This window comes from Miscanthus floridulus, chromosome 3, assembly GCF_019320115.1.
Source record: "Miscanthus floridulus cultivar M001 chromosome 3, ASM1932011v1, whole genome shotgun sequence".
Classification (NCBI taxonomy): Eukaryota; Viridiplantae; Streptophyta; class Magnoliopsida; order Poales; family Poaceae; genus Miscanthus; species Miscanthus floridulus.
In genome coordinates, this window is record NC_089582.1 from 102,936,085 (window position 1) to 102,949,398 (window position 13,314).

Sequence of the window (13,314 nt, forward strand, 5' to 3'; positions counted from 1 at the left end):
GGAGATGTCGCTTCTAGTTAACGTGGGAATTTCAATAAAACTTTACATGAACTGTACAGCTAATTCCTTCAAGTTTTTGCTGGAATTATACAAAGTAATAACTGCTTGGTTTGGATTGGAGAGCTGGTCTTCAAAGGTTCAGTGACATCGATTTATCCGCAAGCCGGCAGTTGCGTCAATGCGTGGCATGCAGCCGTGCGGCCACTTGGACGGGCCAAAACTCGCTGGCTCACAGCCTCGGGCGTGATGGGTCACAGGCTCACAGAGCAGAAACAGGCTTCCCTCGTCCACGGCAGAAACGCCCGGCCACGCCGCCCCGGGCCTCGTGGCCAAATCGTCAGCTCGTGTTCGACTGTTCGTTTCAGTCTTTCAGCTGCGCCTGCCCGCCTCACCTCACCGGCTCACCGTGCTTCACCTGCTCCCTTCCATGGCGGCGGCTCACCTCTTCTGCTCCGCACCGGCCGCCTCTCCCGCCGCGAACCCCCGCCCCCTTCCTACCCGTGGCCGTCACGCCCACCGGGCCATACCATCGAGAGGCTTCTTCCCCTGCCGCGCGTCGCTCAGCCCCGACGGCGCGCTGGCCGTGCTCGGGCCCCCCAGTCCCAGGACGGCGCCACCGATGAGAAAGCCGTACCTGCGGGAGCACTCCTGCCTCATCTTCCCGCCCCCGCGCGGCCGACGCCCGCTGGCGGTCATCAAGTTCCTCGGCGGCGCCTTCATCGGCGCCGTCCCCGAGGTCACCTACGGGTAAGTTCGTCAGCGCGTGGGTTCCATTCCATTCCATGATTCCATCCGTTCCGCGGTCGGCCACACTGGGACGCAAAAACGTGTTCATTCGGTTCGGTTGGACCCGCACTGGTGCGCTTGGCTCATCGCGCGGTTGGTTGCTCGCAGTTACCTGCTGGAGCTCCTGGCGCGGGAGGGCTTTCTGGTCGTGTGCGTGCCGTACAACGTCACCTTCGACCACGAGGCCGCCGCGCGGGAGGTCTTCCAGAGGTTCCATGCCTGCTACGACGCGCTCCTCGCGTCGGGGCTCCCGGAGGCCGGCCTCAGCGCCCTGGACATCGCGGAGCTCCCGCTCTACTCTGTTGGCCACAGGTGATTTCAGCGACGAATGTCGCACGCCACTTGTTCGATGATTTGACTCGGAGGAAGCCTCGAGCTCTGTTTTGTTGATGTCTTGTATTCTGCTCATTTAATTGTGCTGTTGTGATGGTTTGCAGCAACGGGGCACTGCTTCAGCTGCTGATGGGAAGCTACTTCTCAGAAAAGATACCAAAGGTCTACTGATGTTTCGTTGATGAGAAATCTGTCTGCAAAGTTTCGGTTTGCTTTAATAATTCAGTATAACTAGTCAAAAAAAAAGAAGCTTTGTGTCCCTTAAAACTGCATATAATCTGATATACTTCTGACCACCAAGTGGTTTTGATCTTATTTCTCTGTTGGTTATCCTCATTTTAGGCTAATGCCATTGTCTCATTCAACAATAGGCCGGCTTCGGAGGCTGTGCCTTACTTTGAACAGGTATGTAGTCTGGGCTTCATTACCTTATGGTTAATGAATGTGCCTTTTTCTGTTTCACGCCTTAATGTAGAGGAATTGATACTGAATTTTCGAATTAACTTCGGCTAGGAGAAAATCTGGACCTAAAATTAGTTTGTAGGGATACAAGTTGCTGGTTCAACTCTTCTTGCTAGTTAATAATACCTGAAAAGTAAGGAAAGAGGGTGTTGACTGTAGGCTAACTGAGTGTGAGTGTGTGGTTTTCAACAATATATTTCTCTTTAGTTGAACTATATAATGTGTTTGTGTGAGTAGTGCACAGTTGAGTATCTAAAATTTGATGCCCTTCTTTTTCTCTCAAACATGTAGGAGGGCATCACATCATTGCATTAAGAAGAGAGAGAGGTCCAAACAAAAGCAAACCAATAAAAACACATGGCACTCATCCAAACCGCACAAGAAAATAAGCACACAAACACTAACTTCAAGTTTTCAGACGTGCCACAGTAACATTGTAGTCAACCCAACAACAGAGCTCACTAAGACCCTAACACCACCAAAAGAGCCCAGGCGCCCCTGCATCTCTCGATAGCCGAAATGTCTCCATGGCCTTGTGCAGATTTTTTGCATACTTGGAGTACCTCCATTGAACACACAATCGTTCCAGTGTTTCCATAACAACCTTGCCCCAAGAAATCAAGAATCACTAGTGAGTTAAAGCTATTCGTCAACTATTTGTCTGATCTCCTGGAATGACCTTTTCTAACAATCACTGAAAGCGGTCTCATCACCCCAAGGTGAGATGCCTGGTAAGCCAATCATCCGGGATAAATAATAGAACCATAACTGACATGCAAACACGCAAAAGACCAAGATGTGTGTTATCATTTCATTCTCATGATCACAGAGTAGACAAACAGCTGGATGTGACACCCCCCGTACGGGCCAATCTGTCTGCTGTCTAGCAGCGTTCCTGTTCACAAAGTAGATAAGCAGTTGGATGTGGCAGCCCCCTATGGGCCAATCCGTTTGCTGTCCAGTGTCCAGAAGCATTTGTGTACTGCGAGCCATATGAAGAATGGGCAGCATCTTGGCACCCAAGTTTTTCTAGTATATACTGCTCAGGAATACCATGCGGTATGCGTACTTTGCTGTGTATTATCCAAATGCTGAAAGTCTGCAGCAATGCTCGTCCTGTAGGTCAGTTTTTTTTTAAGACAACCTGTGATAAAGCACCTCTAATATTCTGAATCAATTTGTTGTCAAGCATAGCTTAGCTTCCTTCACAGTTGCCTATTGATGATTCATTTGTAAATGCAAGCAATGAGGTTAGAAGCTAGAACCGCGATATCCTTTCCTTGCAGTCACAGACATCTATCACCCCAGAGTAAAGTGGCACCAATACTGAGGCCAGCATCTAATTGATAAGAGGGACTTGACATCTCAAGATGAGCCACTGCATGGAACTATTCACGCTACATTGGGATTTTGAGTTGTAATAAATACAAGAGTAAAATGCATTCTTAGGTCCTCTAATCCTCTAACTTTTCTTTGTGTGTCATTTAGGTCCCACACTTTCAAAATGCTATTTTTAGGTCCCAGAGTGTGTCAATTAGGTCCCACACTTTCAAATGAGGAAAAGGACAGGAGAGAGAGCGAGCCACGGAGGAGAATAACTCCCGTGGGTGGAGCGACGACGACGAGCCGCGAGGTGTTGTCGATATGTCGCAGCACGCCGCCTCTTCCACAGTCCAGATGCGCTCCACCAACATGGCGAGGTAGAGTGGAGAGAAGGAAAGAGGCGGCGGCGGCTAGGGTTTTGGGCGCCGCCCAAGACGCCGGTGCGGGAACACGGCGAGGCGGAGGGGAGCGGAGGGAAGATGTGGTGGCGGCTAGGGTTTCGGGCGCCACCAAGCGCCGACGCCGGAGCGAGGCTGTTGGAGTCGATGCTGGAGCGAGGAGAGGAGAGAAAGGAGATAGGGATCGGGAGGTCCGGGCAGGCTGCGGTGCAGCGGGGGAGCGGGGGGATTTCTGGAAAGTTGCAAGGGTGTTTTCGAAACGACGATTACTGCTCTGGACGGATGAGTTGGACCGCGGGTTGATTATCTAAAAGACAAGGAGTCTTACGAAGACGCGTGTCGCCACGCCGAGGAGCCACCGATGCTCTGAATTCTCTCGTGTGTGCGGAGCCGAGTGGGTTTTAATCAACCCTGATGACACACTGTGACAATTTCAAGGACCTAAAACTGAAGTTTTTAGAGTTTTTGACCTAGATGACACCATAAGACAAGTTCGGGTACCTGAAAATGCATTTTGAGAGTTCGGGGACCTGAGTGACACCACGAGACAAGTTTAAGGACCGTTCGTGCATTTTACTCTTAAGAAAATGCCTTCAAGGATGCAAAAAACAGATAATGGACACAGCCGAGTGGTTGTTTTGCATTCATTGCATAATTGAGCTATACTAACCTGTTTATGTTGACATCCAGTGTCACCGAATGGTTGATGGCTAATTGTCCTGGTTCGAATCAGAGCCTTGCGGACAGCAGATTGTCTTAACATTGTAGAATGCTAAATAATATTCTAGATTGGCTAGGCAACCCATGCTCATGTGTCTAACCTGGCTTCATACTGTGCATATGTAGAATGTAGATGTTCTCTGATATTGTACTGCAGCCACTACTGTCATGTGTTTTGTTTGTCCAATGTTTTCTATGGAGGGCATTGCCACTATCAACCAAAAAAGGGTAAACAAAATGCTGAAATTGCAATTGGCTATATGTATGATGTTTTCAGTCAGCTAATCGACTGTGAAGTCAATGGGAGCGAAAATTCAGGATCAGTTACTTCGGTTCAGAAATGAGCATAGAAAATGCATCATGGGCCTTCATAACACTTTGTTGGAATGAGAAAGTGTTAGTTGTATCTCAGGAACATATGTGATGCTACTCAATACTTCTTTTCCAAGCTTCCAACAAACAATTTGCGTTTAGAGCTGATTTCAGTCTAAAATGTGAAACGCTACCTTGTGCTCTTTCCTACTGGCCTTTGGAAGTTACTCTCTCTTAATAGTATGTTTGTTTTATGCAGATAGGGCCCCTTTTTAGTCAACTGATGCCTATGATGGAGGCCTCGCCTGTTTACTCGGTGGCCAGAAATGCATCAGGTGATTATTGGGCTACAACTTAGCTGCTCATGTTATCTGTCATCTATCTAGTGGCGGAGGATCATTGAGACCAAAGGGGGCCATGGCCACCCCTGATTTCGATTGTTTCTTAAGAGTAATAGTGCTTATTGAGCAGTAAATGTTGAAAATCTATGTGGATTAGCACTAATGGCCCCTTCTAACTTTAATATGAAGCTCCGCCACTGCATCTATGGGCAGACCCAGTGCTGGAGGCTCCCACATGAGTGGGGTCTGGGGAAGGGAAAAACCGAGGCAAGCCTTCCACCCGCAAATCTGTGGAGAGGCTGCTTCGAACCCACGACCTGGTGACTCAGTGAGACAGCTCTCACCACTGCACCAGTCCTGCCCTTCCCGCCACTGCATCTATCTATTCAATAAATTTGTTTTGGCTGAAAGAGCCATAACAAACTTATGCTTTATCACATGCTTTCCATTATGGATCCATTGAGCAAGCAACCTGATCACCCCGTCTAGTGTTGACGGTTTGCTCTTAATTATAGTTTGTAGCTTCTGGAGTTTAGTGCTTCATGATATCGTGTTGCTGCTGCCACACACAATAACATATAACTTTCTGACATGGTAAAAGTGTGCACTGTTGTCTGCTGAAATTTGTAAAATGAAAGAACAAAACAAGGGTATGAACTTTTGCTTGACATGCTTCATGTTCTGTTTTAAAAAGATGTGATGTCATGACTTTAGGAGATGCATGGAAGGCTCTGTTTGATTTAGCTGGAGGTTTTTTACGTGAGTATGATCAAGAAGCTATGGTATCCCTGAGCAAATTTGTCGATCAGTTACCATCGGTAATGAATCAGGTACTGTATGAAATTATGCTTGTCTATTGGAATTTCTTTTAGATTAGAAAGTAGCACGTCTATTTTTTTCATTTAACTGTCTTCAGTACATCCATGTCCTCTGCTAGACTTATTGTCCTTCAGGCTTCAGTGCATCTGTGTCATGATGGTAGCTGTTTCCCATATTATTTGCAGGTTACAGAAGGTGTGTCTGAATTCAAACCAACACCACCTGAAAACCGTGAATTCTGCAAGAATTCCTACAGCGTACCCAATACATTATTGGTACTGACGAACTTGCATCTATCTGATCCAACCTCTAGCTGTTCTGGTGTACTGTTTAAATTTTTTTTTTTTGGTCTCGTAGGTCAAATTCAGCGTAGATGCTATTGATGATACAGACATAGTTGAAGATGTCCTGAGACCCCGCGTTGACTCAATCGGTGGACAAATAAAGAAGGTCATACTGTCAGGAACACATCTAACTCCATGTATACAGGTGATTTGTCATACTTTTCATTCACGCATTGTATTGACAGAATGGGTACTTAAAGGAATTCTGAAACATATGTGCAAGTGCATCACCTTATTTCATTCACCACAATAATAGTCTCTACTTGACAGCACTAGAATGGAAGTAAGCAAGATGATGTTATTTTAGGGTTTCACCACCATTTAGTATGCTCGAAATCACTGCTTCACACTAAGGAGAATTTAGTTCTCTTACCTTGTTTACCATTTCAGAAAATTGTTAATTCATATGTTTCAGCCGTGTCAGGCACTCACCTTTGCTGTGTTGCAGGATGTCAAATGGCAAGTTGGTTCAGAATACACTCCAGCAGATGCCATTGCACAAGGATTGAAATCATTGGCTCTCAATGAAACAAGAGTCCTCTCAAGAACTATTGCTGATTGGTTTACATCCCTCTAAATTTTGATTTACTCAGTACATCTGTTAAAGTTCGGAGTTCTTCTTACAAAGGTATGTGCTACTATTGCAATAGTTCATAATTGTTGATCCAATTTACAGTTACAAAATTCATAGTTTTGTTAATTTGCTTGGTGAGTACATCTGGGCAGACCAATTGCATCACTCATCCAGTTATGTCTTGGAAATTGCTTTACCTAAGTCAAGTCTTGGATAAATCTATGTACAATTAATTTTATAGTTTTGTTTACATCCAACTAACTTGACGTGTTTGCATACATCAGGAATGCCTTTATCAGTTCCCAACTTCCCCATTTTGGTGATGCAGTCCACAATTATAACGAGATGTAAGGATACAATGTATTATGTATGGTACATAAGAGCAGTGCATTTGGGCTGTGCTGAGTTGGTCATGCTCACCCACAGGCCCTAGCCGTACTACAAATATCTGATCAAGATTGGGGGATTTAGGGGCCTACTTGGATTGTAGTTGCAGGCTATACAAAGCATCGAACCCAAAGTCCAAGAAGCATGATCCTGTTTGAGGTACGGTGCCAGCAAAGCCAAGTTGGCCAATTGCTCCTGCTGCACGCAGACAAGCCCAATGGGGGGTTTCTGCAGGCTGGCGAAAATAAAGGCGTGTGATAGGAAATCTGGAAATGTGTATATATTATTACCACATTGTGATCCCGCAGTATAGGCGTATAGCTCAAATACATTTGGACGGTTTGGGGTATTTCATTGCTGTGCTGGGCAGTTGTTTCTGTATTGTATTGTGCATGTCTGTTGCAAGAAGACCTGGATGCTGACCTAGGAACTGATTGATTTTGCTGACGCTTCCTGTTCTTGCAAGAATGTGCAAGTAGAACAACCCGTATGCTTCAGGGATTATACGAGGTTAACAAATGTAATACTACTAGGCTTGGGATTTTGTTTCAACAGCATCACTGCAGTTAAATGTAAGCTCTGCAAATGGGACCACCGTCTAGTCGATCGTAAGCCGACCAAATCTGTAGGGAAATCAGGCCAGTGCAGGATATGCTGGGATTGGTTGGTACCCCCGATCCAATAAGATAGCCAGAATACAGCGCTTTCTTTTGCTATGGGGTCACTTCATAGAATAGAACAAGAAGGCTGAACTACATTTTGCGAAATCCATAGCACCTTAATAATATCAATGTCGAGCTTGTCGACCATGCAGAGCCGCAGAGGTCCTCTCCTAGTCCTAGCCTCCCTGCATGTCATGTCGCCATATGCGGCCGACGCACGGAGGGCGGAGGCGGCCGCCTGCGGGGATGCGATTTTCCGTGCCGGATCCCCGCAGCTAGCTGCAGCCGGCAGCCTGCAGGTGAGCAAATAAATGAGCAATGGGCGGGCGCGCAGGCATGGGGCAGGCTGATCATGAGATACGCTGGTGATTTCGCGCCGTCGGGTCATACTCGTACATACGTAGATGACATGTGCACGCGTTCATACCTACGTAGGACGTTCGGAACCAGCTTACGCTTCCCTCGCCGGCGGCCGTGTAGGCAAAGGTAAGCCAATTTCATATACATACACTGTCGGCTCCATCCTCATCACAATCTATCTATCGACTATCGTCGTCTATGTCGTCCACATCACCACACGCAAGGCATGCATGAGCAGCTAATTAAGCCTGAGCCTGATTCATGTAGCCGAACTCCCACAGTCCCACACCTCTTTTGGCAAAACAATCTGACAAAGGATGTGGAAGATGCATGCAACACTGACTGCATTGCCTGGTACAAGCAGCTGTCAATAACTAGCTCGACCGAGCTTTACAAAGCACGCTGCACACTGCAGCACATGCCGATGAACCCAAAACGGGAAAAACATGGGATCAGACGATATACGTATATCCTACCAGCCCCAGCAGCAATCTAGCGTTGCACATACTCGTATACAGTACGTGCTGCCGTTCAACGACAAAACATTGACCACTGTTCGTGGCGTAACGCTACCGCCGGTGGTGTACGTGTCTTGCATGTTCCCCTGTCGAGCGAATTCGATGCAAAGCTTATTCATAGCGAGGGCGACTAAACGTGGACGGCTTCATTCATTTGTCGTCACACACGTTGGTGCAGCAATCGGCCAATCGAGATGCTTCTCTCTTGATCGATCGATCGGCCGGCGATGAGCTGGCGTGCCTGTGACGGCGGCGTACGTCGTCGTGTACGTCGTGTCGTCTTCTTATCTCGCGCTCTTCTCCGCCTGCCTGCCAAAGGTGACCCGACAATGGCACATTGTACGCCCACTCCGTGCTGCCTTAACGACGCATACGTTCAACTAGCAAACAGCATGTCCCATACTCCCATGTCATTTATGAGGACGGAGCTAAAGAAACCCGCTCTCTACCGATCCCATTGAATCTCTATCAGCATCACTTCGAAATCATTAATTTGTCACTTGTTTCTCATCCTGTCACTCACTAGGGGCAGTCCCAATGGTGCATTGATGATGGTATCTATCCTCATTAAATAACTTGCCACGTAGGCAAAATACTGACATAGTAACGTAATTAATGAAGAAAGAGAGCAAAAATCATAGAAATTGTTTCTTCATGAAGAAACCAGGTCTACTCTTGACCCAATGCACCAAGAAACCATAAAATCGCCATTGGGGGAGAAACCACCAGTTTCTAGGGAGCTCGTGTCGCACTCCCATTAGAGAAAAAGATAGAGTTGGGAGAGAGAAAGAGAAAATAGTTATTACTCATAGAAACCATGGGTTGAAAAACAGTACTTTTTTGGTGCGGTATCCTATGTTATAGAAACTACTAGTTTCTTTTATTGGGACTGCCCTAAAGAATTAGGGTAGTGAAAGCTACCAAACTGACCCTAAGGCCGGATAGCTTGGAAAGCTCCATGTGGGTGACATCGACCAAAATTCCTCTATGAGATGAGAATCCTCAACTCTAGTTTTTTCCCCCTCATTTCTGTACAAATAAGAGCCGTTGACTAGGTGTGCACATGCATACCAAGGGGCTTGGAGTTCATTTCAATAAAGCAAACATACATGTATCTGGGCATTGCATATTTTTATGCCATGCAAGCAAACTTACGTGAAACTAAGATGCTAGTGAAAGGATTAAGATGCCCAAAAAAAGGATGAATTGGGCTAATTCTAAATTTCTTTACAATAATTAAGTCATATGGTTAGCCTAATTAACCCCTTGTGTCTAGAAAGTGTTTCTATTGATCTACCGTACAAAAGTTTAGCAACCTATGTTCCAATCTTACTCTAGCATGGCAATTCTATGAATGTAAATGACAAGAATTAAATTGCTCAAAGTAAATGCTCAAAGTAAAGAGAGAAGGAGGAACGCGGCGATGTTTTGCCGAGGTATCGGAGAGTCGTCACTCCCCACTAGTCCCCGTTGGAGCACCCGCGCAAGGGTGTAGCTCCCTCTTGATCTGCGGAAGGATCAAGTGCACTTTACGGGTTGATTCTTTGACACTCTGTCGTGGTGAATCACCCACAACCGCTCACAATTTGAGTTGGGTCATCCACAAGCTCCGCCGGATGATCACCAAGCTCCCAATCACCACCAAGCCGTCTAGGTGATGGTGATCACCAAGAGTAACAAGCACAAACTCTCACTTGACAACGACAAGCCTAATGAGAAGGGTAGATGCACACTTTGCTACTTTTGATCTCACTAATAAGGGCTCTCTTTGTGATTCTCAAATCTCAATCACCTCACTAGGACCTTGCTCTTCTTGGCACTCTCAAAGGTGTTTCTCATCCGTTGGAATAAATAAAAGTACCCCCACACACAAAAAGAGGAAGTATTTATAAATCCAACCGAAAACAAACTGTTATGTGCCTCTGTGGGGTGACCGGACGCTCCGGTCAGTTCTCCCCGAACTCCAGTGTTTAAGTTGTGACCGGATGCGTCCGGTCGTGATTTTCCCTCTCTGGAACCTTACTGGAGTCGACCGGACGCTGGGACTCAGCGTCCAGTCACTTCACCTCTCAGCGTCCAGTCGCACCAGACGTTTCACCTTGATCAAATGAACTGACCGGACTCTGCGCCAGTGTCCGATCACCCCGGAGCTAGCGTCCGGTCAGTATTTGACCCTCCATTCACTTCCAACTCTCGATCATATGTGAATGAAGTTTGCTCCAATGGATCTAAGGGCTTTTTAGGAGCTACCTAGTGCTAGATTTAGCAAGTGTGCACCACACCTAACTCACTAGACTCGCCTAGGTCAAGCTACCCGTCCATACCCCCCTTAGTAGTACGGCCAAAGGAAAATCAAAGTCCTAAACTACTCTAAATGTCTCTTCAACTCCAATTGACAAGTAGAACTAGTCCATCCTTAACCTTGTCGTCCATCCTTTGAAAACCAAAACGATTTCCATCGTATGAGCATGACCACCATGATAGCCCAATCGATCTCCATTACCATGACCTAACTTAATTGCCTCTGCAAAACATACGTTAGTTATAGTAATCGCGTATTGCCATTAATCACCGTGAAGGACCGGAAACGGCGACCAGAGGGGGGGTGAATGGGAGCCTCAAATTTCTTTCGAAATCTTCGACCACTGTCCCAACATCAATCCCCAAAAAGCATACACGAAAGACTTGATGACCACGACCCTAGAGAAGGGTGGATGCTCCCTCAGAACACAGCGGGTCACCACAGAGCAAATGGAACACAGATCAAAGCCCAAACGAGCAAACTCCCAAAAGAAAACAGCACTACTCCTGCAAATATCGGACACGTCCGGTATTATATCGGACACGTCCAGTATTTTCAGCAGCAAGCTGACCAAAAGAGAAAAATCCAAAACCCCATCAAATGGTGTCCAAAAATCATGAAATTTTAACCATAGCTCTTTAGACACCAAGGGAAGGTCTCCACCAAATTTCAGCTCAAAACTCCAAAGTGAGAAATATCGGACATGTCCTAGATCATATCGGACGCGTCCGGTATGAACGAGCAGTTTCTCGGGAAAAATCAAATCAAGCCATAACTTGATCAAATCAACTCCAAATGACTTGAAATTTTGCACAAGGGTTCACAAGCGAGTAGAAAGGCAACCTCTAAAGGATCATGGCCCGAAACAAACTCTAACTCCGTGAATCAAAGGAATTGAAGAATCCCCCAAAAAATAGGTCAAGAACTTAAATTGCCCGGATCTGTGATCTCGTGAGGAATTAGTGGATTTCCTTCGGTGGAAAGCTTCTACTCATGTCATTGATCGATCCAAGGCAACAAGAACAAACCAAAACCATCCCAAAACGAAGAATCGAGAGGGAAAACAAGAGGGGACAAAAGGAGCTCGTGAAGAACACCAAAATCACATCAAGAACACAACTAAATCATGAATCCCGGAGGGCATACGGTGGTTACGGCCACCGATTCCTTCAAAACCAAGTCACAATTTGAGTTGTGGACCTCTCTCATACATGGAAGCAAACTAGAGGAAGAAACCCTAAAGGAGAAAATGAAAACTGGAGGAGGTGAGGGAGATGGGGGCTCCCTCATCCTATTTAACAGGGCTATTATACATTCCTAGTTTTGCCCCTGGATACAAATGAGTTGAACCGCTAAGCCCAAGGGCATTGTTGTCCAACCCAGTGTAATCTTGATCCGACGGCCACCGCGCCTTCTCATCGGTAGCTTTGCCTCGACGAGAACTCCCCGATGCCGCCATGTGCCGTCCGTCCCTCCTCGGAACCTCCGCCCGGGTTTTGAGGCCCAAACCCGTAAACCATCCATCCGATGGTTTTGAGGTCCAAACCATCAAACCGTCCGCGAGTAGCGTACTCCATACGCGTCCCCCGCCATTCGACGTGTGTCACCGCCGTCCTCGACCGACTGGCCTGCCAAGTCCTCCTAAGCCTCGCTCGACTCACGCGTCCACCGTCTTGACCCGGTCAACACCATCACTCCATGTCTTCTTGTACTTGTCGATGTCCCAAGTGTCAGCCACCGCGGCTAGTCACCCAGCCTCTAGGTCCCTCGGTCCAAGCCTCACATCCGTCCTTCACCGCTCCCGGTCTGTCGGCACGGCACGTCCTCCTTGACCTTCACCTCGCCGTCGACCACCGCATCCGAGCTCCACACCTGCACAACACAAGCCAAAAGACATGTCGCACACATAGCTTTTGCCATGGTAGGGTTAGTCACCACTCAACCTACTTCGTGGATCACATTGACAATCACTCATCACAAAATGAACACACAAGGGTACTTGTCAACCTTGTGTTCGCAATCTCCCCCTTGATGAGTGCATTGTCAACACCAATACACGAACAGCTTGAGCAAAAGAAAAAGAAAAAAGAAGAGAAAAGAAAGAACTCACCCAAATGACCAAAAGCCAAAGAAAAGCCAAGAACCGGGTCATTTGAAAATGAGCAAAACTTGGTCCCCAAAGACATGGGCAACGGCTCGACGCAACCAAGTAAAACAAAACTAGCCCTCAAGAAGAGGCAACGGGCTCAACACCACTAGCAAACTAGCCCTCAAGAAGAGGCAACGGGCTCAACACCACTAGCAAAACTCGAAAAACCGAAAAACTGCTAGACCCTCCAGAAGAGGCAAAGGCTCAACACATCTAGCAAAACACCTCAAAAGCAACTCCCCCTGAACAAGTGCAATCTCTCTCAAATGAATGCATATCTCTCAACTTTAGGTGAAATTGGAAGTTTCTTCCCCTTTTCTGAATATTTCTCCCCTTGTGTTATTGTGAGTGTGGAAAACTTCTCCCCCTTGTTGACACATGCACTTATCAAGCTAGAGCCCAAAGATTGCATCTCCCCCTCAAATCATGCTATGAATACAGAAATGCACGAATGCAGAAGCTTCAAGATTATAGTAAGTAGATTGAAAAGAGGCTCTAGTTGATGCTGTCATGTATATATAGCA

At 46.7% G+C, this 13,314-nt stretch overlaps 1 protein-coding gene across 1 annotated transcript; it reads left to right on the plus strand.

Annotated features, from left to right (window-relative positions):
* Positions 1 to 283: 283 nt before the first annotated feature.
* Positions 284 to 7,351, plus strand: LOC136541980 (uncharacterized). The gene is made up of 10 exons (XM_066534196.1): positions 284 to 747; positions 895 to 1,098; positions 1,224 to 1,281; positions 1,462 to 1,524; positions 4,594 to 4,669; positions 5,390 to 5,505; positions 5,680 to 5,769; positions 5,852 to 5,983; positions 6,287 to 6,466; positions 6,697 to 7,351. Exons 1-9 carry the CDS (start codon positions 428 to 430, stop codon positions 6,413 to 6,415), a joined length of 1,188 nt encoding a protein of 395 aa, XP_066390293.1. The 5' UTR covers positions 284 to 427; the 3' UTR covers positions 6,416 to 6,466; positions 6,697 to 7,351.
* The last annotated feature ends 5,963 nt before the right edge of the window (positions 7,352 to 13,314 follow it).